This window comes from Brugia malayi (assembly GCF_000002995.4).
Source record: "Brugia malayi strain FR3 genome assembly, contig: Bm_v4_Chr1_scaffold_001, whole genome shotgun sequence".
Lineage (NCBI taxonomy): Eukaryota > Metazoa > Nematoda > Chromadorea > Rhabditida > Onchocercidae > Brugia > Brugia malayi.
In genome coordinates, this window is record NW_025062475.1 from 9,973,069 (window position 1) to 9,997,555 (window position 24,487).

At 29.9% G+C, this 24,487-nt stretch overlaps 3 protein-coding genes and 1 non-coding gene across 5 annotated transcripts; 3 read left to right on the forward strand and 1 right to left on the reverse strand.

Moving 5' to 3' along the window:
• Positions 1 to 74: 74 nt before the first annotated feature.
• On the forward strand, positions 75 to 7,021 carry Bm9214 (uncharacterized protein; the record flags this gene model as incomplete). Its single annotated transcript, XM_043077347.1, has 12 exons — positions 75 to 170; positions 823 to 981; positions 1,900 to 2,000; positions 2,442 to 2,575; positions 2,973 to 3,061; positions 3,288 to 3,454; positions 3,828 to 3,954; positions 4,186 to 4,372; positions 4,677 to 4,972; positions 5,612 to 5,697; positions 6,328 to 6,460; positions 6,611 to 7,021. The coding sequence occupies 12 exons, from the start codon at positions 75 to 77 to the stop codon at positions 7,019 to 7,021; spliced, it is 1,986 nt and encodes a 661-aa protein (XP_042933281.1).
• Positions 7,022 to 11,424: 4,403 nt separating this feature from the next.
• On the forward strand, positions 11,425 to 15,949 carry Bm9215 (Uncharacterized protein; the record flags this gene model as incomplete). Its single annotated transcript, XM_043077348.1, has 16 exons — positions 11,425 to 11,466; positions 11,685 to 11,801; positions 11,982 to 12,118; positions 12,284 to 12,410; positions 12,606 to 12,791; positions 13,024 to 13,150; positions 13,258 to 13,341; positions 13,487 to 13,587; positions 13,702 to 13,865; positions 14,257 to 14,460; positions 14,546 to 14,711; positions 14,817 to 15,002; positions 15,101 to 15,246; positions 15,361 to 15,445; positions 15,586 to 15,793; positions 15,894 to 15,949. The coding sequence occupies 16 exons, from the start codon at positions 11,425 to 11,427 to the stop codon at positions 15,947 to 15,949; spliced, it is 2,136 nt and encodes a 711-aa protein (XP_042933282.1).
• Positions 15,950 to 16,705: 756 nt separating this feature from the next.
• On the forward strand, positions 16,706 to 23,959 carry Bma-swp-1 (the record flags this gene model as incomplete). Of its 2 annotated transcripts, XM_043077350.1 has the most annotated exons (21): positions 16,869 to 16,931; positions 17,526 to 17,647; positions 17,711 to 17,774; positions 18,550 to 18,596; positions 18,802 to 18,977; positions 19,196 to 19,341; positions 19,544 to 19,657; positions 19,743 to 19,935; positions 20,090 to 20,277; positions 20,439 to 20,530; positions 20,671 to 20,861; positions 20,943 to 21,058; positions 21,180 to 21,240; positions 21,320 to 21,531; positions 21,879 to 22,033; positions 22,421 to 22,499; positions 22,624 to 22,737; positions 22,863 to 22,985; positions 23,099 to 23,235; positions 23,521 to 23,649; positions 23,857 to 23,959. In XM_043077350.1, 21 exons carry the CDS (start codon positions 16,869 to 16,871, stop codon positions 23,957 to 23,959), a joined length of 2,625 nt encoding a protein of 874 aa, XP_042933284.1. The 2 variants fall into 2 exon arrangements, with proteins under 2 accessions (XP_042933283.1, XP_042933284.1); XM_043077349.1 differs by lacking the exons at positions 17,711 to 17,774; positions 18,550 to 18,596 and adding an exon at positions 16,706 to 16,712 and having other exon boundaries at positions 16,879 to 16,931.
• Bm15520 lies at positions 22,164 to 22,320 on the reverse strand. Its single transcript, XR_006227913.1, has one exon. It is a non-coding gene; the product is annotated as an Unclassified non-coding RNA Bm15520 (non-coding RNA).
• Positions 23,960 to 24,487: the final 528 nt, after the last annotated feature.

Genomic DNA, 24,487 nt, shown 5'->3' on the forward strand with positions numbered 1-24,487 from the left:
AAAAAATACAATAGTGGTTGGGCTAATAATAGTAATTCAAGATATGAAATGTTAAATTTATAAATTAAAGGTAAATGTCAAAAATCTCAACATTTCGAGCGTATGATATATCAAATGCAATCAAAATACAAAGTTGGTTTGTCGGTTTTATTACAAAACCTTCTGTGGAGGTTATTCTATAATTTGTTAATATCATTTTTTCTTAATTTCAATTGAATTAATTTTAAAGTACTATTACTATACCTTTAACTTACATAAAAAATAATCTCATGCAAGTATTTAATTAATATTTTGTTCTTTCTTTAAATTTAAAGTCTTTTCGAACTGTGCATGATTCAGAGTTAATAAAATAAACTTAATAATTTCCATTGTATAATATTAATATTTTTTGGTCGGGAAATATGAAAATAATTTGATAATCAGTTTCATCTTGAGTAGCAAATGTTTTTTTTTTTCTTTTTTTTGCGTCGCCAACATATCACAATATTTTAATGAATTGAAATTCTGAATTAGAATATTTTATAGTTCCCAAAAAATTGATATTTTATGCTTTTTTTTGGAACAAAATTCCAGAATGAAAATAAAATTACAAACTTTAATTGTTATCAGTCTTTACGAGTGATTGAAGTTTTATAATAAAAATAAAATACTTTATCGTGTATACATGTGTAAGCAGTTAAATGAATGTTGAATAATAAATTTAATAATTTGTTTTTGAATTATTTACAAATAGCCATAACAGTGCCTTTTTTTCTTTTTTTTTGCCAACAAAATATTTCATTGAAAGTAAAATTTTTCAGTAAAAAAATTAATTTATTATAGCGTTTTTTAAAGAAAGAAAGCGAATATTTGGTGCATACCGAAGAAAAAGATAATTGCTTAAGATTTGTTCTTTCTGTACGAAGCAAAAAAGAATGTCACCATTTTACACTCATAAACAAAGATAAACTTGGATGGACACTTGATGCTGAACCTACTAAAGTCATTTTTACTATTTTATCGAAAAAATCAAATATAAATGTTTTTAAAATTTATTGAAATGATCCTTTTTCTCTTTTCCTTTCTCTTTATCTCTCTCCTTCTCCCTCTCTTTTCCCAAAATTTTGTTTGCACAGTGCAATGCACAAATGCAAGAATTAAAATTAGAGAATACATGAATGAAATTCTGAATAAGTTTTCATTTTTTCATTTTTTTTAAAAAATTAATTAAATTAAAAAAAAATTGAAAAACTAGTTTTCCTTGAAATTGTTAAAAAATTTACCTTTTTACAGTTATAAATTTTACACTTTAAGGCTACTTTTTTTTATAAGAACTGAATTCAATTATTTTATTATTCTTTCTAAATAGTGATTTAAATCCATTACCGTGAAATTACTAATCAGAAATAATTATTTGATTTTTTTTTTTCTTGAAAGCTGTTAGGAATTTTTCTTTTTTCGATTATTCGTCTTAAAGCCAAGAAATTATTATTTAATTGATCTTTTTCTTTTTCGAAACATTCAGAAACAGTATTATTATATTGTGTTATATTATTTTATATTAACTTCAGAAAAATATTTATTTTATCGAGTAATGGTTTTATATCTGCTGCATTCAGAATTCAATTTCAAATTTATTATTATTATTATTATTGTTATTATTATTGCTATTATTATTATTATTATTATTATTATTATTATTATTATTATTATTATTATTATTATTATTATTATTATTATTATTACCATTATTATTTGGTACATTTCTTCATAAAATTTCTCGCAAAAAACTTTTCATGGAAAAAGGTTTAAAATAAAAAAATTACATTTATTCATTCGATATATTTTTTTTTTTCTTTTTTCTAAAAAAAATCACTTTTTTTGAATTTTATCTTCATTATTATCTTAAAATTGTTTCAGATAACATTTATTACAATCATAGACTTAATTCACTATTATGAAAATCATCTATTGCCTATGGGTAACACATTTTTGGTTCATCCGTTTGAAAAACCGAAATGGTTTATTTTTCTTCACAATAATTCTTGACAAACTAAATTAATCATATCCGAATGTTTATCAATTTTTGTACATTTTATGCTTTAAAACTTATGAAAATGCCCGAATAGAACTAATTATTTTGCAGAAATTAATTTAGAAAAGAATTAAAATTAGAGAATTTGTTTTACTTATTGAAGATTTATTTGCATGTTTTTTCTATTAGATTGTAGAAATGATTTAAGCTTGCAATTAATATTATATACTTATCATACTACTTGGTAATAAAATTTCATAGTTTTTCAGAGGTTAAATATAATTCTATTTTTAAATGTACTGTTTCAAATTTAATTGCTAAAAATATCTGAAATGTTATTTTAAAAGTTTATAAACTTTTTTTACTATACTTTGATTTCAATGCCATTCACTTAGCTTATAATTCCGGGAAAATTTTGTAATTTAAGGTTTATAAGACATCAAAATGTTGCGTATAACCTTGAAAGAGGTTTAATAGGAACCGGAAATTTTTCCGATGTTTACGAAGGCAAATTATGTGGCAAAATATCAGTGGCACTAAAAGTATGCCATGGACCAACAGGTATTGTATATCTTTGATACAGAATAAAAGAAAAAAAAGCGAATTCCAAAAAATGAAATAAGTATAATTTAGCCGGAGCATAGTATTTCCTATTTCTTTTTATTGCTTCTTACAGAAAAAAAAAAAATGTGTAATTATCATTATAGATCGAAGCTAGCCGAAAATGGGACTTTGAGCAATTTAAAATTGAAATTAATTCAACGTTTTAATGATTTTAAATAAATAAATTACTGAAGCAAATAAAATCTCAATTGAATTTTATTTGTTTCAGTTATTATTAGCATAATAATAACAATAATAATAATAAATGCTGATATTGTTAACAAAGAACATATTAACAGAAAAGTAATTAAATAAAAAAAAAAACTTGTTTACGAATAATTAATTTCGTTTTTAGGTGAAAGCTTAAATCTAGAGGATGCGAAAGAAGCACTGGTGCGTGAAGCTTGTTTGATGTCTCAGTTTAAGCATCCAAACATTGTTAAGGTTATAAATTTTTCAAACTATGCATAAATTCAAATAACGAATTTCAAATAGCAAATCAAGAAACCCATTTATGATTCGTTCGCTATGCTTTTTATAATAAATAAATATTAGTTATTTAAATTTCACTTCATATATTTTCTCATTCTTATTTTTTCCTTTCTTTTGTCATTTTTTTCTTTTTCTTCTTTAATTATTATTATTTTTTTGTAATTATAATCGATTGCAGTTTTTTGGAATATGTTACGATGTGCCATCCATATGTGTCATAATGGAACAGTGTACAGGTGGTTCATTAGATAATCATTTACAGCATTGGGCGTATAAAATTACAATCGGTGAACGAATTTTGTACGGTTTAGAAACAGCGAAAGGAATGTGTTATTTGCAGGGAAAGTATGCTATTCATATTTTATTTGTAAAAAGTTTTATTGTATTAATTACTAAATTTTAATAAAATAAATTTATTCATTAATTGATTACAAGAAAACTATATCATTTCATCATTTACTTGCAAAACATTATGGAACTAATTGTAAAAAAGTTGTAGAAATAAGTTATTGATTAAATGATTCATTAATTTAAGTAACTTGTTGATAAGTTAGATTTTTTCTACTAGGAAACTTTAGCAAAATTCATATTAAATTAAAAAGAACGAAATTTTATTGAATTAACAATATTTATATTATTCAAAAGAAAGTTTAAATATTTTATTTAAAAAAGAAAATTATAGAGATTTTATAGAGATTATAGAAAAAAAAAATTATAGAGATTTGATACATCGTGATTTGGCTACACGAAATTGTTTGATTAGTAAATATGGTGTAATTAAAATTTCTGATTTTGGTCTTAGCCTATTAGCTAATGACCATACTGTTATTTGGAAAAAACAAAAGGTAACACATGAACACTTCATTGTTTCAGTAAATGGGTCGTGTCATATAACACTTTTAAAACTTCTATCTAATACGTAATTTAAAGGCTAATTATGGGATTAGAATTAGTAATTATAATTTGCTATTACTGATATGAAAAGCCATCGTTATCGTTATTAGAAAATCAATAATAAATAGTTTTCAAATTTATCAGAATATCATTACATATCAAATGATATCAGGTTTTTTTAGGTACCCATACGATGGATGGCACCAGAAACTATTCAACATAAACCACGTTATAGCGTTAAAAGTGATGTTTGGTCATATGGTGTGCTCTTATATGAAATTTTTAATAATGGTATTAAACCGTGGCCAAATTTGGATGTGCGACAATGTGCAACAAATATCAGACGTGGTGTTATGCCTAATATGCCAGGTAATTTTAATTGTAGGTACTGATTAAGAAACTGTCAGGTAATGCATCAGAAAATATATTTTTGGTGATAATTATTGGACATATAAATGAATAATTGTTAAGTAATTGTCGTATAATTGAATTAATTTTACATGAATCAAATTTAGCATAGTTTAAATTAATTCTAATTCAATTATTTTTCTTTCTCTTTCATTGCTACAAATCAAATATACTTTCAATATATCAAATATACTAGAGAAGAAGAGGCAACAAAAGTAATTGATATCTATCAGAAGGAGAAAAAAACAAAAGTAATTGATTTCAGAAATAACACCTAAAGAAATAATTCGTTTGGTAAAGAAATGCTGGAAAATAAGTGTTGAAAAACGATGTGACTTTAAATATATTGTCAAAAAACTTAAAAAACTTCAATTATGTTATGCACCACCAGAAATTGCCGATTTAACGATTGCAAAATTGAAAAATGTGAAAGCATTAACCGAAGAAGGAGCCGAAACTCAGGAAGAAAAAGATGACTGTGAAGCGGAATCGATAACACAAACAGTAATCGAAGGCACAAGCACTGGAAGATGGATTACTGATTCGACAACTATGCATAAGGTTGATGCAATGTTTACTCTTTTGTTCAAAAAAGTAACATTAAGTAAGTATATCCCAATAATATTAAAGTAATTAATTATTATCAGTCAAAATGACTGAAATAATCAGTTAATGATAACAGTCAATTCTATTACTGAGAATTACTGGCACTCGAAATAATTTCAAAAAAACGTCTTTATCTTTTTTCTTTTTAGCATTTTTCTTTATTAGAAAGTTGCTAATCAATACACATATCAAGAATATTTTGCTGCATTATAAAATATTTATCAGAAGAGAGACATTAATTTTTACCAACTACATTTTGAATTTAATTTTTATAATAAGAATTAAAAACTTAATTTTTGATGAGTAATTGTGATGTTTCTTCTTGTAACTGTTTGAAGTTTACACGACGAGCAAATGTTATAATATTCTTTCGTAAAGATTTCCACTAAACTATTCTAAAATAAAGTTTCATGAGAAACAAAACTTTTATAATATTTTAAAATATCAAGGTTTGGTAATGGTTAGTTGTTAACAAATATAGTTTTATGCTTTAAATCAGATCAGCACCAGATTTAAAGGTTTTTTATAAAATAAATTGAAATTGACTTCGGTGAGTCAGAAATTCATTTTTATCTGTAAAACATAACTTTCTAGAAAGACAATACAGATGAAGCTTCATCTGTTTCTGATCAAATTGAAAAAAAGGAAGAATTGGAAAGAAAAAGAATGAGGGAAGAAGAGTAAGTTATTTTGTCATACTTTAAAGAGTTTAATCTGCATATCTATATTATTATTAGTATTACCAATTTAATTATTACTAGTTATTACAATTATTATTATTAATCATTTATTATTATTATTTTAATTTTTAAATTAATATTAATACTATTATTATTATCATTATGATTATTGCTATTATTATTATTATTATTGTTGTTGATCGTAATCAATTTTTATCAATTGTTTGAATTATTCATAAGCACATGTGTTGTTTCTATTAAAGTACAATAGGTTTGTCCGGGATTTTCTTCCCCGACATATATTTGTTACCAAAAATGATAAGAAAAAAAACGTCACGTAACATTTATAATTTTAAGACCCACTGCTTTAATTAATTGGTTTCCAACGCTATTTAATCATAAGAAAATGATAAAGAACTAAATGAAATCTTATTGGTAATTAGCATAAAATGAAGTAATAATGATTGATAAGAAGTTAAAAATGAAAAGAAAAAGATATTTATGCGTGATAATAACTGATAAATAATCTAAATTTAATATCTAATATTACTAGAAAGTATCAGATGTTTGAAAGTTTACTAAAAAATTTTTCTGCATGCTTTCATTTTTTACATAATTTACAATTTGTAGTTTGGCAATTCTGAATGAAGCTATTCTGGAATATGTCGCAGCTGAAATTGAGAAATTGTTGGCTTCCAAACGTAAACATAAACGAAGACATGCAAGCAATACATTCCTTTCAAAAAATTTATCGCATTTTGATGTCAAAATAACTCTTAATTTTAAACATTTAATCAAAAGTTTAATTAACAAATTAAAAAGAGAAGATAGAGATGACATAAGCAATTCATTGAAGTATGCCGCATTTTCATATATGCATGTATTAATTTTCTTTTTTTTTTTTCATTTTCAGAAATCCAAAAAGAAACTTGATAGAAAGCATCGTCGAAGTCGTCGATCATCTGAAAGTTCATTTTTAAAAGAAGACGAAAGTTCTACAATTAAGAAAAGTAGCAAAGATTCGAGAGAGAGTAAAACTCAATTGAAAGAAAGTGAAGCTTTATCGAAAGATAGTGGAAGTTCTTCAGCCAAGGATGAAGCTTTTTGCAAAGAAAAAGAGAAATCAGCAGGAGAAAGTGAAATTTCTTCAAATGTGAGCGATATGCAGGATAGTAGTAGTTGTCAAACAGATGACAAGCTAATGAATCAAAATAAAGAAAGCCGAAATGATGAAGCAATAGTTATAAGTAATGAAAAGAGGAGTAAGAAAAATGCGACGAATAATTCAAACAACATAAAAAATACTGAAATGCCGGAAAAATAGAAAAGCAAGAAATAATGAAAAAATCAAAAAGGAATTATAATGTGTGTAATTTTAAAATTAGAAATTAAAATTGGAATAAAATGAAAATATTTAGAAATGCATTGTAAATAAATTCATAATTACGAGATTGCAGCAGATATACTCTTTTTAAACTGATTTCAATAATATTGTTTGCGCTAATTAAAAAACTCAAACTATTGTTATCGTTGAAATATTACCACAAAGTTATTGGAAATGAATAATTTCAGATAAAATTTTTCCAATGAAACTTGTAATCATTTTAATGAAATTGCAAATTAGAATTGTAAATTTGTGAAAACCTTGAAAAAATTCTAAATTAAAATCAAGTAAAATTAATGACAATTTCCTAAAAATTTCACAAATTGAATGATCTTGATTATCCAAATATTTAAAAAATCAGAGAGTTATAATTTAATTTTGTATGGCATGGTAATATTTTCAGTACATAGAAAAATTAAATCATGTTGTGTTATTGCTATATATTTTTTTTCGTAAGCGACGAATTTAAATAATTAAAAAATGTTTTAGTAAGCTTAACAGTCAAGTTAATTTGATTTTTTAACGTCTAATTGAAATGAATCGAATAAGACCATTAAATTATATTGAAATGAATTTAATTCATTTCGATATATTCCCTTTTTTAACATCCTTTTTTTTTCATCTCACAATCACAAATTTACATTTTCGGAATGCTTATGGCACTCTTTGTACGGCGATTTTGTTGTTTAATATACAAACGATGGCAGTTATACTAATTTGGGGAGCTGTTGTCCTACTAACGTAACACTTCTTTTTGCGCTTAATTTCAATTATCCGTGAAAACAAATCGGAATTTTAATTTGACAACTACTAATTTTTGCTGTGTTGAATGAACCGTTTCCAGGAATTCACGTGAGTTATCATCGCAGACATCTCCCATTGCCTTAATACCCGGATGCTTTGCTAATGTATCTTTTTACGGATCATTATTGCTGAATTTGTTAATTGCGGTAAATAGATACTGCGCTCTTACACATCCTCTCAAATATCATTCTTTTTGGTCTGTACAGAAAGCTCGTATAGCAGCAATTATTGCTTATTTTCTTGGGTTTCTTCCATGTTTTCCAAGCATTTTTGGTAAAGCTTTGTCAGATTCATTTTTTTAGCAAAGTGAAGTAAGTGCAATTTATAAAAATGATAAATATTATCAGTGAAAGAAAATGGCTTACCGCAATTGAAGTTCAGGATTTCAGAAGCTTGATATCAACCAATAAATAATGCATCAACTTTATAACTTATGCTTACAGAACCCTGTACTCTCATTTTTAATATGGAATTGGATTTGCGCTGGAGCTACAGTAATACCAGTTGTGGTTATATCAATTCAATGTTTGACCTAATATTCTGTATTTCAACGCTGACCACAGCGGGATGCATTAACTTTATAACGCTTTTTAGGATTAGAAATTACAGTAAAGTTACGATTCACGGTTGTCTCATTAATTAGTTGCAATGAAGGAGTTTAATTAATACTTAAAATGCGTTGTTAACTGTTTGATAACCCAATTCTTCAGAAAATATAAAACATTTATTTCCCACCTGGTCGACTTGTATGCTTGGAACCAAAATGAACTAACTGTTTAGACTGAAAGCATTTTTCGAGCAAGTTTTTAAGTAAATACTTGTCTCAGTAAACTTAACTTTTTTCAGTCAAGAAAAATGAAAGTAGACCAACTGATAACACGTTCTATCAATCGCAATCGTGACATAGGTTTTTTTAAACAGGCAAGCACGCAACATTAAACTAAACAACAAACTGTGATAAATATTACAACGACTTTGGCTAGAAAGTCTACAACAATTGGCCATCATGCATTCATAAATTGTTTTTTCATTGCAGTCGTGTACCAGTGGGTTTACAATTATGATAGTTGGTATTTTCTTTAATGTTGGCCCACATTTTCTCACCAATAAATGGGCTTTATTTGCTGCGACTACAATTTGCTGGCAACTTTCGAATACCTTAGATGGGTGAGAGATTTGTTCCATCTACTAAAAATTACCTTTTCTTCTTTATATTTCCTTGCATCGTCGCTTATTGCAATTCTTTCTGGAATTATTTGCATCTGATGAAAATAATTTCAAATTGACATTTAAATTGTTAAAATAACATTTGTAATTGGGAATTGTAATATCTTCCAAGATTCTAAAATAAATTTTAAACTTGAAATGAAAGCAAATACAAATTTATTTGCAGGTTTGTTGTATTGTTCTTCAGTTGGCATTACGTCAGGAATTCATCAACAAATAGTAATAATTTGTTATCGGTCAAATTGTAGAATAGAAAGTCTGGATTAACTTTTAATAATTTTTTTTTTTTTTTAAATTTAATTTTTTTTTTCGATGTCATAATATAATAGATTATAATTGAAGTAGTAATGGATCTAAGGCGACATGGATGGTAAGGTGACACTGGTGCACTCTTCCGATGGATAAAATCAAACATATGTGAGTGATACCCAAACAATCAGTTCTTATATTTTTTCACAAGAATAGAAAAAGCCGATATCGTGAATGATATGAAGATGAAAAATGAAGTTTAAAACTTTTGGTAATGAATTATTGTTTCATTCATGAAAGTATCTGTTAAATTATGAAATGGATTAAACAAAATTAGAAAGTTAATTTTCAAAGTTGATTTTTCTACAGTTATTCTGATATATTATCACATTATCATTGCTACAAATTGAAGACTGAATGGACTTGCTGCAAATACTAATAATAGAAATATCAAAATTTATAATGAAATTTGTTTCGTTTTTAAAATTGCTATGGATCTTTACTCAATAATATCAATCCATTGCCAAATATCAATCATGGAGCAAATGCATTTACAAAATATTTATTTATTTTTGTTAACCGATTAAAATATTGCTGTTACTACTGATTGTATACTATTTACTTTCTATTGTTTTGTTACATTTATTTATGGCATAAACCTCGTTGCAGAATGGTACCACTTGAGTTAGATGTAATCACATCGTTCATTTGCTATATTAAATGAAACAAAAACTATGCATGTTATGAGATGTATAATATTAATGAAAGTATTTTAAAATAGAATGAAATGTTTGACCCTAATTTGACCTTGCTATTTTTCACTCTAAAATAGTGTACCTTAATTCATGAGTTCTGCAACTTTTTTTAGGGAAACAGAACCTGAATTCACCTTCTGTTCTTAATTTAGCAATTCTTAATAAAGCTGCGTAATTACTAATTTCTGAAGTTAGAAATTTTTTAATCTAGAAGTGAACAACACATTTTTCCAAAGCGTTTTTTAAGTGTAGTCATTAAACTATAAATGTTAATAACCATGATCTTGCTTATCGATCTGTTTTAGATTTTTAACTTAACAGCAGTTATTTTGATATTCTTATATTCATATCACACATTCTCAAAACTTGGTTTGTCAAGGAGAAGAAATCTAACTTTTAATTTCACTTTACGATTTTATTTTGATTTCATTTTTTAACTTTTTCAGAACATTCTGGTAAATTATAGGCGAGCACGAAATTTCACGTACATGTCGAAGACTTCAATATACTTTACAATTTGCTTTTCAAACCTTGCGGGAAAACTTGGACTCCACTCAGAAATTTTATGGGAAAACTTCCGTGAGACAGCTATTTTCACTATGGCCTATCATAGTTACTTTTCTTAATCAAAACATAGAGCAGAACTTCATTTACTTCCAATTGGTAGTGTAAATAGGTGGTTGGTGGACTAGGAGTTTCTGTTTGGGGTTTGTCGCTTTGATTTGTGGTGAGTGTTGTTAATAAGTACTTTCTCTGAAAAGATTCCACTATTCTTTGAGGTATCCATACGCAAAGTTAGAAAATGTTTTATCCTGACTTTATTTAAATCTGCTTAAGTATTCCATGTTATGCAACAGTGCACTGAAGGGAATTTTCCAAGTTAAAGGAAAAATTAAGCCTTTTCTTAAATTGCTGTTTTCATTTTCCTTTCACGGTTAAAATTATATTAGTATGTTAAAAACTTTTCTAAATATTATTCCAACTGCTCAATAATTATTATTATTTTCTTAGATTAGTTGTTCTCTCGAGTTTTTACTTATTCTTTTGCATTTAGTTTCGTTGATGCATGATAACATATAATAGCGAAGTATAATGTTTCAATACTGTTTTTTCCTGCAAAGTCACATGTGCTCTACTTTCATTGTCATATTAATATCTCTGGTATATTATTATAATCGTAACGCTAATAACGTTAATAAGTTAATAAGCGCTAGTAACTAATAAGCTAATAAGGTGATATTATGTTAGTTTTTCAGCTCTTGTGTTTACGCCGTAATAGTTTCATTAACAGGAATTTTTCTGATTAGTATGATGCTTCAATCATCGAAAACATCTACCGCTTCCAAGACTGTTAGTTTCATCTTGAAATATTAGTAAATTTATTACGCTGAAAAGAGAAGAATGATAGAGACAATGTTGGTGGTTAATTTATGTTGAATATTGTTAAAAAGAAAATAAAAACGGCAGATCAGAATTGATAGACAAATCAGAATTGATAGATTTAATCCTGTTGCAGGGATTAATGGGTTAACAGAGCGAGAGTAATAAAGATACGATTGAAATTTCAGAATCAGTTGAAACGTGATGCGAAACTGATACAAGAAATGGAGCAAGAAACAACAAAAATTCTGAGTCCATTATTCAATGACATGGTTTGGCTGAATAGAGCGTACTTGATATTGAAGGTAATTATTTCTGATATCCTGAAATATGAAAACATAATTTTGCAAAATTAATTCTGAGTATTGTTAGATCTTGCAAAAAAAGTGACAAGTAGAAACTTTTGGTTTTTGTTTGATTCAGAGCTGGATTCGCAATACTACTGTTAAAATTTTGTGGGGATTTACCCATTTTTTTATTTCCAGGGACAAGGTTTACAAGAAAGCGAAGGACGTTTTAAAACTCTAGTTTTGATATTGAATGGACGAATTAAGCACTCGTTGAAGCTTTCATTCGATGCTGGGATTTTACGTACCACCAAAATCTTCAGCTATATACTTGAGTGAGTCTGTACAGGGCTGCACTATCTCAAATGGATTTCGTATGACTACAGTCGTCTGCGCTGTATACTTACTTTAAAATTCCAATATATTACAGTATAGCACGCGAAAAAGAGACAATAAAGAAGGGGGGATGTATTTTGTATTTGCTTATTATTTCGTTGCAGGTTGGACGCTTTAATCAGGGAAGTAATGGAACTGCCCCGCACTCCATCCCTGGACCACTTCCAGTCGTTTGCTAAAGGCATCTTATTCCGCAACATTGGCGACACATTTCTTCTCCTTCACCATATAGTAATATTATTCGATCTTTTTTTTTTTTTTTTTTTTTTTTTAAACATTGCCTTGAAAGTAAACGAAAAAAGCTAAGCAAATATGACTGAACTGGAAATTTTGAACTTCTTTAAATTTCCAAAAGAAAAGACTTCACTTTACAATGGCTTTATTATTTGAACTTTTTCACTTTTTTGTATATGTATATTATATCAGGAGAAAGGAAATAGGATGTACGAGGAGTTGGCATTTGTCAGTTATTCAATCGCATACGATATTTTTTACAAAGCATCACCTGTCTCATCTCTGCTTGCTGCTATCTTTGTACTTGAAACGTTCGTACTGCGTACACTACTCCAGCATTTCAATAGGGTCAAGTTATCCAGTTCGACGACACAATTGGTATTTTGTTCGCTGTTCACAGAATTGTTAAATTCATTTCGAATTCATTTCATGAAATTCTTTAGAATATTCATAGTTTTGAAAAGCATCATTATTTTAAATAGAAGTAATGATTGTTCTCTGTAATAATAGTGGTTTACAGATGATCTTTATCTGAAACAATTAAAATAAGAATGAATATATTGTGAAGCTGAAATCAGTGTGCTGTGAGAAGCTACAATGGTGACTTTAGGTTGGAGAACGTTTGTATGCTGCATGTAGCGGTGTTACCACATCTCGTTCTAAATCATTCATGATTTCAATAAATTCGGTGCCAAGCACTCATGAAACACATCATATGGAACAGAACAAAATCAGCAGTAAGGATTACTCTCATCGTTTTATACTGATTCTTTTTGTATTTTTGTATTTGGTTGGAATTTTATAAAATTCTATTTGATAATTCCTGGTCCTTTTGATCTTCCAGGATTGATCAATTTAGCTGATAAAAACGATTTTTTGATTAACTTATTATGGCTATTAGCTCACAACGGCGATATGCGTGATAACGGTAAGTGAATGTACCGTCTAATTGTAAGATTGGTTTGATATTTGGGTATGATTCTCTTTGTCCACAACATTGTATTCGCTGTAATTTAGAATGGAAAACTTTGCATGAATTAACTTATAAAGCTGCGATTAATTATCAGTTTTAGCTTCCTTCTTGGATCTTTTCCTGAAAAATATACCTGCCGAGACTTCTGGTGATGATCTTCAATCATTTACTTTGTCGTCATTTTGCAAAATTGATGCAAAAGTATGTTTTATGAATCATTATTCGAGATGAATAAAATGGTTTTGAAATTATATTTGTATTTCAGTGCATGATTAAATGCTTTTTGTACAGTTTCTGACTTTGCAGTTCATTTAGGTGCTGTTGTTAGGAGCGGCAAAGTGGTCTGAGCTGTGCACATCTCATGTGCAAAAATATGGTATTTCCAGTTTAAGTATTCTGCCGCCATTAGCATTTGCGCAACCTAATTTTATTGTGCTTAATTTTTGGAAGCTGTTATTGTCTTTCAATAAGGAATCACGGTGAGAAGTTGTCAGTATTTCTTTTTATTATATATTTTGCTAATTTTTGTTTTTCAACTTCATCTGCCTGTTTTGTCTCTGCTTCGTAAAATCTGATCTGATTCATCAGTTTAGTAGTGCCGAATCTCAACTGAATATATGAGTTGGTCAGGAATTAAAAAATCGAGACATTGTTTAATTTTTTCTCGCTATTGCTCTGTAAATTAAAGCCAAAAGGATTAATAGAACCTATTTCCTCATGTATTCATTCACAAATTACCAGAAATGTTTTAAAAATTTCAAGTGGGCTGAAAAACTACTTTATTTTAAATATTCTTGTACTACAGCTTTGAAGTGAAATACACTGAATAATAGTGGTTTTAGTGTTTCTGACAGCTTTCTTAATTTTAAGGATTAATCATTCAAGTCAACTGTGCTCTGAGAATAGAATAATAATAGCAGCTTTGGAAGCGTCTAGACTACGTGGTGAGATTCCTGATGTGCGAATTGTTGATTATGTTCGTAAATGGCTTGTTGCTAATGGAAATGCACTTGGTGACACGAAAGGGAATTGGGCGAAATTGTATTCTCGAGTGTTTATGGATCTTATCAATGGGTATTGTATTAATTGTCAGACATTATTTTGCTAAGAGTGTCCACTTATATCTATTTTTTCATTTCATTGGCCTTTTTTGTTATAGGGCTCACTATGCAAATCAAGGTGTCTCAACGGAGGATTCATTTTTTCCACCGTTAAATGATTCGGATTATGATATGCTCGATGATGCCGAAAAATGGTTTTCTCTTCAGGATTCATCTGTATCTCATAATGCCGATCTGGTTTTGGATGAGTCCGCGGAATCAAAGGTATAAAAGTGATTTTTCAATTTTTGGAAGAACTTATCAACTTTATTAATTGCATCATATAAGACTTGCTTTAGTATTATTTGTTATTATTATACTTAATTGCAGCTCGGCACTTTGCCTATCAGTCAGACAGAATCTATAGAAGATGCACCTATTAAACCGAAGAGCCTTTTACAACGCATATGTACATCAGCAAAAGCTATGTTGCCTAGTGATTACAATAACTCAGTTATCTCTTCTTCTTGTGCACCAAAAAATGATAGCATTAAGGCGCTGGAGCTACTGACCAAGGTAACTCATACATTCGATAACTTTTATCTTGAACTGTTACAATTTCGGTTGTTATAATTCTCATTCTCTTTAAACAGTAGTTAATTATTCTTTAACAGGATTATAAAACGAAGTGCAAAAACGAAGCATCTACAAGCTTTGAATTGAATGATTTATCGTCTATTATTAAAAAGAACAAAGTCGAAGAGAATTTATATGCAGAAATCATTAAAATGCAGAACGAGCATGCATGGGATGTTTGCAAGTAAGGAGTTATTTCTTCAGTAGTTATAGGTTTTCATTAATTTATTAGCATTCTTCCAATGTTTATTAAAATTTTTTTGAGTAAATATTGGTTCTTCAAATTATAATATTGCAGGCTTGTACAAACGATAAATTCGTTAGAAGAAACAGTAAAGCAGTATTCAAGGCAATATGCAAATGATTTAGCCATTTATACTTCAGTATGTCACTTTTATAGTTACACTGTAGTAATTTTCTGACATTCTCATCTTATTACACGTTTTTCCCACTTACTGTTTCAAATATTTAGATTACTCGAAATTTTCATCTAAGCAGTTTCCTATATGAAAGTGTTTTTCAGAAGGCCTACAAACAAGGTTATAATGATGGATATTGTTCAGCTCTGCAAACAAACAGTAATGTTGCGAACCTGATGGAATCTACTGATCAACATGCAATTTCATCAATAACACAAAAAAAAGGATTTTTAGAAGATCAAGATCAGAAGGCTTCGGACGTTGAATATTCGCATAATCCTGACGGATGCGTTGGTTGTGCTTCCGAAGAAGGTTAATATGTTTGTTAATCCATTCTAATGTGATAAATTTGGTGTTTGCCAATTATGGACAGTGTTTTTCGATATAAAAAACTGTTAAAATTCTTTTCCAGAACAAGATCGATTTTTGAGGATACTGGACAAATTGGCTGACAGCGGTGTTGTTTGAGACTCAAATGGGATTTGGTGACTTTGGAAGAAAAATGCTGTGATGTTATTGGTCTCTCTCTGATTTCGATCAAATTATCATGTTTTATCTTTTAGTTTTTTCTATAGTTCTGGTATCATATTTCTTCAGTACTATTTCTTCTAGGATTTCAAATTATCTGTTATTTTTAATTCCCAATCTCATGGTATAGAATGTGTTTGTCATGAAATTTAATGAATTTAGTTGGAATTAATTTTATTATTACTGGAACAATTATCATTGTGCAGTTAATTTCGCATTTTCTATATTTACTTTCAAATCGTACTGTTTTTAATTTATTGTGATTAACCTGTCCGTTTGTTTCTGCTGTGATTTTAGGAGTGATTGAATGAAACATTGTGTTGAATATCAGGTAATTTTAAAAGTATTATGAATGTTTTGATGATGTCCTCGTAAATGAACTATTCATATCAATGATATTGATAAAGTACATATGATCTGCGCATGCGATTAATCTAACTAGATTCTTATATATCGAATACATTACTTATCAATTTATATTGACAGTGCTTTTTTATGACATTAAATTAAATCGGCTTTGAATGAGCGGTTTTAGGAGTAACTGAACAATTTCTTCGATTAAGCAGCATGTTTGCTCATTGTTTGATTAATTATTTCCAGTCACTTTTTTTTTTTTTTTCAATGTATCAGAAAGGTTTAAAGTACTTTATAGCTACTAATCTGTACATCTTTTGCAAATAAAAGCGGCAGGGAAAGATGCGAGGTAAATGTTAGTCTTATATCATGCTTATACATTTATGCATAACTATATTTTCTGGGGATTTTTATTTTGTTGCTTAATTATAGACTGGCTACAAAATGGTTTATAGTATCTCATTTTATATAGTTGCTGAACTATCTCAATTTGATGACTTATAGCATGAGTGCAGAAAATGTAAGGCTTTGTCGTGGTGTCAAACGGCGTGGGCCAGACGATACACAGGTAAGATTTTCGTTGAATAGCTTCTTGTTTCCTATACTTTTTGTTCATTGTAATATTATGTAGTTGCTCGGACGTTTCATTTTTGTTTATCAGTTCAAATGAAAAGTCCTTGGATTTAGTTTTCAGAATTATCAAAATATTTATTTTCCTTTAACATGTCTGTTTTTTTAGTACTTACTCTCTGAAGTTAATTTGGAAAATATGGATGAGAATATGCAACAAATAGGTGTGAGAAATACTGCACATTAATTTCTATGTTAATCACGTTAGATTTTTAATTTCCACAATCCAGCAATTGCTTTCAACAAAATTTTGAATGTCAAACAAAATTGCTAGGTGGAAAAGGAGTGAAAATAGACATCAGCAACAAAGGTAAAAGTATTATACGGGAACTCAAAATCAATTTTGCTATATCACTATTCAGATTACAAACCCAATGTAGGACATGTGAATTACTAAGACATTAATCCTTCCTTGAGCTACCTGAAGATAACATCATTCTTATTTTCAATGAGTTAAACTTTAGGTTACTGAATAAAGTTTTCATATGGAATGGAAATTATGTTTATAACCAAATAATTTGTTTTATCGTAGGATGAATTGCTTGTGTTTGGCTACGCATCACGAATATACGTAAACGATGATCGCGCCGAATGGGTTGCAGAAGAACGACATCTGATAACACATCCGGCAGATTCGCAGTTACTGATTGATAGGTGAGTTAGTGAAGCACGTTAAATCTTTAAATTGACTTTTGTTCCGTACACCTTTCGAAATAGGTTGGTCAAGATGTGTGGTTTATGGAAGCTCAAAATTGATGGTCTAAACTCAACAAAACTTTTGGTAGGTTTCATTTAATTTTTTGAAGTCTTAATTTTCCATCATAATTGCTGTCATGGGTTGATTAGTACAAATTATTGACACTGAATCAATGGAACCGTTAAATTAAGAAGTACAAGAACTTAATCTTTTTCTCTAGTACTGTATGTGAAATAGCACTATCGTCGAAACGCTCTAAAATAGAGACGAGTTATTCTGATCATGCATCGTTTATGGACTGCTATTTATTTTATGTTTGATAAGGAAGTTTCATCAGCATTTCTTTTCAAATAGTGGGGGCGTGAGAAGTAGTTTGCTAAGAACTAGATTTACTACTTCTTTCATCGTGATTCATATTTTTGGAACTGATTAGTCTGCTTATATATTCTCTGAAACCCGATCAATGCATTAATTTAGAGCCGTAACTCCTTATTATTACTAGTTTTATCTCTTATCTCGTTCTCACTTCCTTTTTGCGTGCAGAATAAGGGGGACTTTTCGAAAAAAGGTATCTCAATTATGAATGATACCCTTCTTTTCATAATTGTGATACTTTTTTTCTTAGTTTTATAAGTCATATGAAAGGTTTTTTTAATCATGCAATAAGGCATTTAAAAGACTGGACGGATGAATAAATTTTGGAAAGAATAGTGCGAAAAAAGGTGCCAAAACAACAATATTTTGAAATATCAAACTAAGGTAAGCGATTGATATCTTGCACTAACTTAACGTTTTTGTCTTTTTGGCAAGAAATTTTAATTACTAAGTATCAAATAATGTATTTCTTCCAACATTTCAGATGTGGATTGGACGTCACACACGCCCAATAGTTTGGGCAGTATGGTGGTATGTACTTTTCGTAAGTGCACTATAATTGTGAGATAAACAGTTTGTTGTTGTGAGAAGCCTAGTTTGGCTTGATTTCAGAAGTAGCATTGGGGATATAGAAACTAAGTTCATAAAGTTTGGAATATCATTTAGAACTTAGTTTCTATGTCTTCACATTGTATTCCTTCATTATTCTACACTGTCATGTAAATATCATTTCCAGGTATGACTGTCGCTTACATCTTTCAAGTACAGAAGCATTAGATATTGCATGTATTACTGGCGGAGGTTATAGTCTAAGTGGGATTGGATATGACTGTCCTGCAGAATTACTCGAAGAGGAAATGTGCGAAGAAGAGCGATATAAAGATATGCATGAAGATATAAAGAGACTTGAACGTAGGAGTATGAAGTTTATATTTGTCTGAATGAATTACTGTATCTTAAGTAGATCAGAAATTGGAAGTTTGTGAATATGTAAAGATATGTCTTTAAAATGTTACTGAGCTATCATTCGATGAATAATTGAGTTGCTGTACTTCATTTTTTTTTTCATATTTCATGTTTATTGTTGAATAAATTGTAGTAATGTTTTTTTAATGTACCTTTATTTACAGAGGAAGAGGAAGAAAAGCGAAAGCGTGCCGAGATTGCATTTAATTATGATGAAAATTGTAAAGAAGCAAGTAGTAGTAGTGAAGAAGAAATTGATGAACCATTTCAACCTCCGGAAAATATCAAACTTCCATTGGGCATGAATTTGGTATATTTTATCAGACGCCATCATTGATATCTTCATTGTTCTTTATAACTAGAAAAATTATTCAGAGAAACTTTTTTTACAGACTTCCTCAGAATAACTCACAGACCTTTATTCTTATTTCTTTTCTACTTAGTAGTTCCACCAAACTGCATTATATCGATGACAATAAATTGGTCCTTTAAATCGTCCTCTTCTCATTTAGCCGGATACAATGAAGCAGAATGCTGTGATAGAGCGTACAGCAACATTTGTCGTTGCCCAAGGTCCTCAGATGGAAATAGTTATCAAAGCAAAACAACGTGGAAATCAGGATCAGGTCCTCACTGCTTGTTCATTTGTTGATTTGAAAAACATGTAATTGGAGAGGCTACTCTAATATTTATTGAAGGATTATTTTTTAGTTTGGTTTTCTGGAATTTGATCATCCTTTGAATGCTTATTACAAATACATCTCAAAACTGATACGAGAAAAGAAGTATACACCAAAATCACATGTTCCAAAGCGTCGTCCGAAATTGAAAAAATTACAACGTTTGGAAGAAGAAAAGCGACTGTTAGAGGAGCAACAGAAACAAAAAGAGGACGTAAATATTGGTAATCTTTATTTTATCAGACTTATTTTATTTTTATTCAGAAAGACAAATTTCATAACTAAATATTAAAATCTACTTTTTTCTATTTTCTGTAGAATCCAATTTGTCGTTCATTTAGATTCATCTATGATAGTTCATTTGTTGATTTGTTATAGGTTCTAATTCTGATAGCGATTCGGGATCTGATATCAGTGGAAATTATCTTCATCCTTTGCTAATGGGAGGAGCACGGAAAACTGAATCCGGAAGTAGTTCTCCGGTAATTGGTCCAAAAACAAAGGAAGAAAATGACGTTGCTACCAAGAAACAGTTACAAGTTGGAAATGATTACAAATTGGGAAAGGTTATTAGCACTTATTTTATTCATGAGACTAATGAAGTTCTTCTGACCTGATGCAGATTTGTAATTTTTGAAATTTTGTTTTTCGCAATATTAGATGTGAGAATACGTATTCATTGCAGCGGAGAATTCTTTCATTTGCAATGTGTGATTATTTGTTTCAGGCTGACGACATGTATTCTTCGCTCTTCAAGAATCTCTCTGATTTAGTTGTCACACAGACAAAAGCAACACAAGTTGCTGGAAGTAAAGATGAGTAAGTTATTGTTTCTTTCACAAAGTCAGGAATAGCGATAAGGAAACTATTCGGCATCGCTTCAATTAACTATCCACATATTATGATCGGATCAAGCAACAACAAAATGATTTTTTAACTGAAGTTCTGTAGTTTTGTAGAGCTATAGAAAAAACAAAAGATTTGGAAAAAGGCGATTACTATGAATGGTATCTGAGTTTCTATGGAGAACCACCACCAAGCAATGAACAGCCGAGTGTGATACCGCCACCACCTGACATTATGCCTACCGTCAATAGCGCTGCTGAATATGTTGCCAGATACGGAATTCAAGCCGAACAAATTTTACTAGGTAAACTGAAATTTTTTGAATCATGTCAAATGAATCTCTTCAAATTTTGAAATGGGACTTTCACATCAACACTTTTTTTAGGGCGACATGACCTTAACATTGGATTTTTGTGTGCTGACGGTCCTTATTATGGTTATTATCATTCGCGTATTCGATATTATCAAAAGATGCATGCTTCCTACATGCAGTCTCAAAAGGTGAGACACACTTTTTAAAAGTATTTTCAGTATTTTTATCTTATCTATACTTCGAATGATTTTAGTCTTTTTAAAAATGCACTTCCTGGACATGGAAAATAGTTTTAAATTTCACTTTTAGATGACGGGAGATGCAGAAACAGAAGAATGGAACACAGCGAAGCAAGACATAGATATTTCAGGTAAGCATTGGACAGCGTTTCCTTTCAACGATATTGCTCAACCATTAAATTACCTTAATAATAATTATAACAGTTATAGAAGGGTGTGATGTGGAACAATCCTGTAAAAGTGACAGTGACATCAGTGAACAATCGAACAAACCATTTTCTGACTTACTGCAAGCACCTCCTCCTCCACCACCTTTTATGAATCGGAAAATGCGTCGTCGAGGTTTCCATGATCCACCACGTACACCTGAACCAACTGTGCAGAATGTTGCTGAAGTTGGAGTAATCGACTTTGATGTCCAGGTTGGGAATTCTTTTGCTGTAGTGAGCTTATCAATTATGGTAATCTAATTGGTCTTAGTTCTTTTTTATATATCAGTGCTTGTGTCCCTATTTTTCTGACTAAGCTGCAGATGATATTCAGAATCATCATCCTGTAAACAACATCACTGCTTATTAAAACCTCTCTTATTATTAAGAGAGGGAGTGAAAACCATTATCCTACCTCTGTTAAAAAAAAAAAAAAAAAAAAAAAAAAACATACAAGAAGGCTTTCCTCATATTCTTTCGTTGCCTCAAGGGAATTCGAAAGTTGTTGCATATTAATTTGATTCAAAAATTTCCTATGCATCATACAGTATTTATTCTAGCTAAATGAAGTGCAGTCACTGCCAGCACTTTTGGATAATCCTGAGGAGCGAGAAGAAAGCTCAAACTCGTCAATGAGAAAAACAGCAACGGGTCCAATATCTTTTTCGTTGAATGTTCAAAAAGCAGATGATAAAAAAATTCCAAAAATAGCAAGGTAAATACTACTCAGAAATAGGAAAATAACATATTTTAAGAGAAACACCCTCTTATTGAAGCACGGTAGTCCGTTGACAACAAGTGTATCATTTTCACTTTGGGGGTTGTAGTTCACATCCGTATGAAGTAGCCCAATGATTAAAAAAAATGATGAACTCAACCGACCCGAATATTTGCGGTACAATTAGAGAGTTCTTTGTTAACATGGAGCAGAAAGAGTTCAAAAATTGGGAAGCTTATAGAAAACGGTCGGAAATAGGATTATGATTATGAGAGATGAGGGCTATCTTCTTTTAACTACAAAATTTGCAGTTCTTTTTTTGGACCAGAAATGTTATAAAATCTTTAGTTGCTCCCGAATAATCTAACGTTGATCTGCTTGCAGCGCGGTTAAATTTGAAGCATATGATGACGAAAATGGTGGAACAGAAGCGATTGATGTCCCACCTGGTGTTCTTAATAACGTAAATTTTAAAATTTACTCATGATTTTTTCGTTCTTATATTTGGACTGAATGAAATTTTCTTGTAAACTTACTGCTAACATGTAGTTGGGTACAAGTCCTTAAAAGTTAATGCTTGTTTATAGATTCCTCCGCCAGGTTTAACAATACCGCCACCTCCAGTTGCTCCAGTTCCTCTTTCCTCCGGGCAGCTTGCGGTAGAAGGTTCTGTTGAACTTCAGTCAGAACGAAAGCTAAAGGTAATTTTGTAGTCATTGCTTTTCTTATCTATGTATACATTTTTAAGCTTCAAATGAACTTCGAAACAAAGTAGATCTGAGCAATAAATTCTGTTGGAGCTGGGAATGTATTCTGTTTCTTTAAGGCACGCCTTTTTATGGAGAAAATTCTGAACGAGAAACGGGCTGCAAAACTGAGAGCTCAAAATGAGGAACAATTGAAACGTGAAAGCGAACTTTTAAAAAAGTACGAGGAAGCACGTGCTAGTGTGAGTCCTTTCTAAAGGAATTTTTTTTTTAGTAGTGGAAGTTTTAACAAGTCCTTCAGGCATTTCTTGACATTATAATTTGAAATTCGTATGGAAAAGTGTTCCACTTTTAGTCAACTTCGTCGATCGCCACAAAGTCGAAAAATAAACGCGATATGAGTGATGTGGAAGTGGTCTTTTCAACTTCCGCGATTGATCAACTAATTAATTCACGAATCGACAAAGTAATCAGCGAAACGTTTAAAGAAAAGTGAATAACCTTATTTCAATTTAGAATTTTTCTGCATTTCTATTAGACTTTCTAACTACATTAATAATTTTTTCCACTGCTGTCATTTTCTACAGGAACCATGAAACTATACGCTTCAGGTTAGTTTCGCCAAGCTATCATTATATTTTATATTTTGAGGAACGCCAAATAAATTCACAGGTTCGAAGGGGATCTATCTAGACACAATACGTATATTTTAAATGACTTGTATTCAGTTTCCATCATTCTCTACATTTATTGGTATCCTGAAAAGTAAGATTGCAGGAAAGATTCTAAACATTCAAAAAGTGATCATCACAAAAAAGAAAAAAGGAAGAAGCAAGGGAAAGGAAAACACGATGATAATCGATTATTGGATGAGTGTGGCAGTAAATCAGGCAAACGCCATAGGAGGTTTGATACTATCAGTTAACATAGGAGGTTTGGACATTACAAATTGTATTTTCATCTTTATAGGTGCTATTTCTACAAATATACATGGTCGTCTTCCCAACGCTATTTGTAAATAAAGCTTGGGTTTTGAAAAGCACAATTTTCACGGGAGGGCAATTGGCGCCAACGACGTACGTAACTGTAGCTATCTTCAAAATTAAATTTTAGATCGCGTGAGAGTTCTAGTTCGTCTGAGCGAAAAGTCTCAAAAAGAAAAAAAAAGAAGAAACGAAAACATCGATCTCGTGGTAGCGCCGATGAAAGCAGATGAATGTTGTTGTATGTTACATTAGGTTTACTGATATATGCTTGTAATTTATGCTCAGGTTTCTTGATTTATCATGAGAAGTAATAAATAAAATGCTACAATTCCCTAATGTCCAAAATTTATGCTGTGAATTCATTCTTATTTTCATTTAAAATATGCGTATTAAAATCATGTTTGTTTGGGAAATATCTATCACCTTTTGAGGATGAATAGTTCGGAATAATAAATAATGAACATTAACTGGAATTCAAAGAATCCTTTCGAAGTCATGTGACTCACTTCACCTGTTCTTAAATGCTAGATGATTTGATATCCTATCATAACAGCTATAACACCAGCAGTATACGACTAGATTGTTGTATTTTTATAGAATATTGCTGTTGAAGAGATTTGGTGGACCCAGCTGTGTTCATGACTAAAAATCCCTATTTACAAACAAAACCGTCTAGATGTGAACGAAGAAGCCACTGATAAGTTGTAAATTATCGCACATCTTGCACTATTCTTGATTCATATAATTTTAAATTCCTT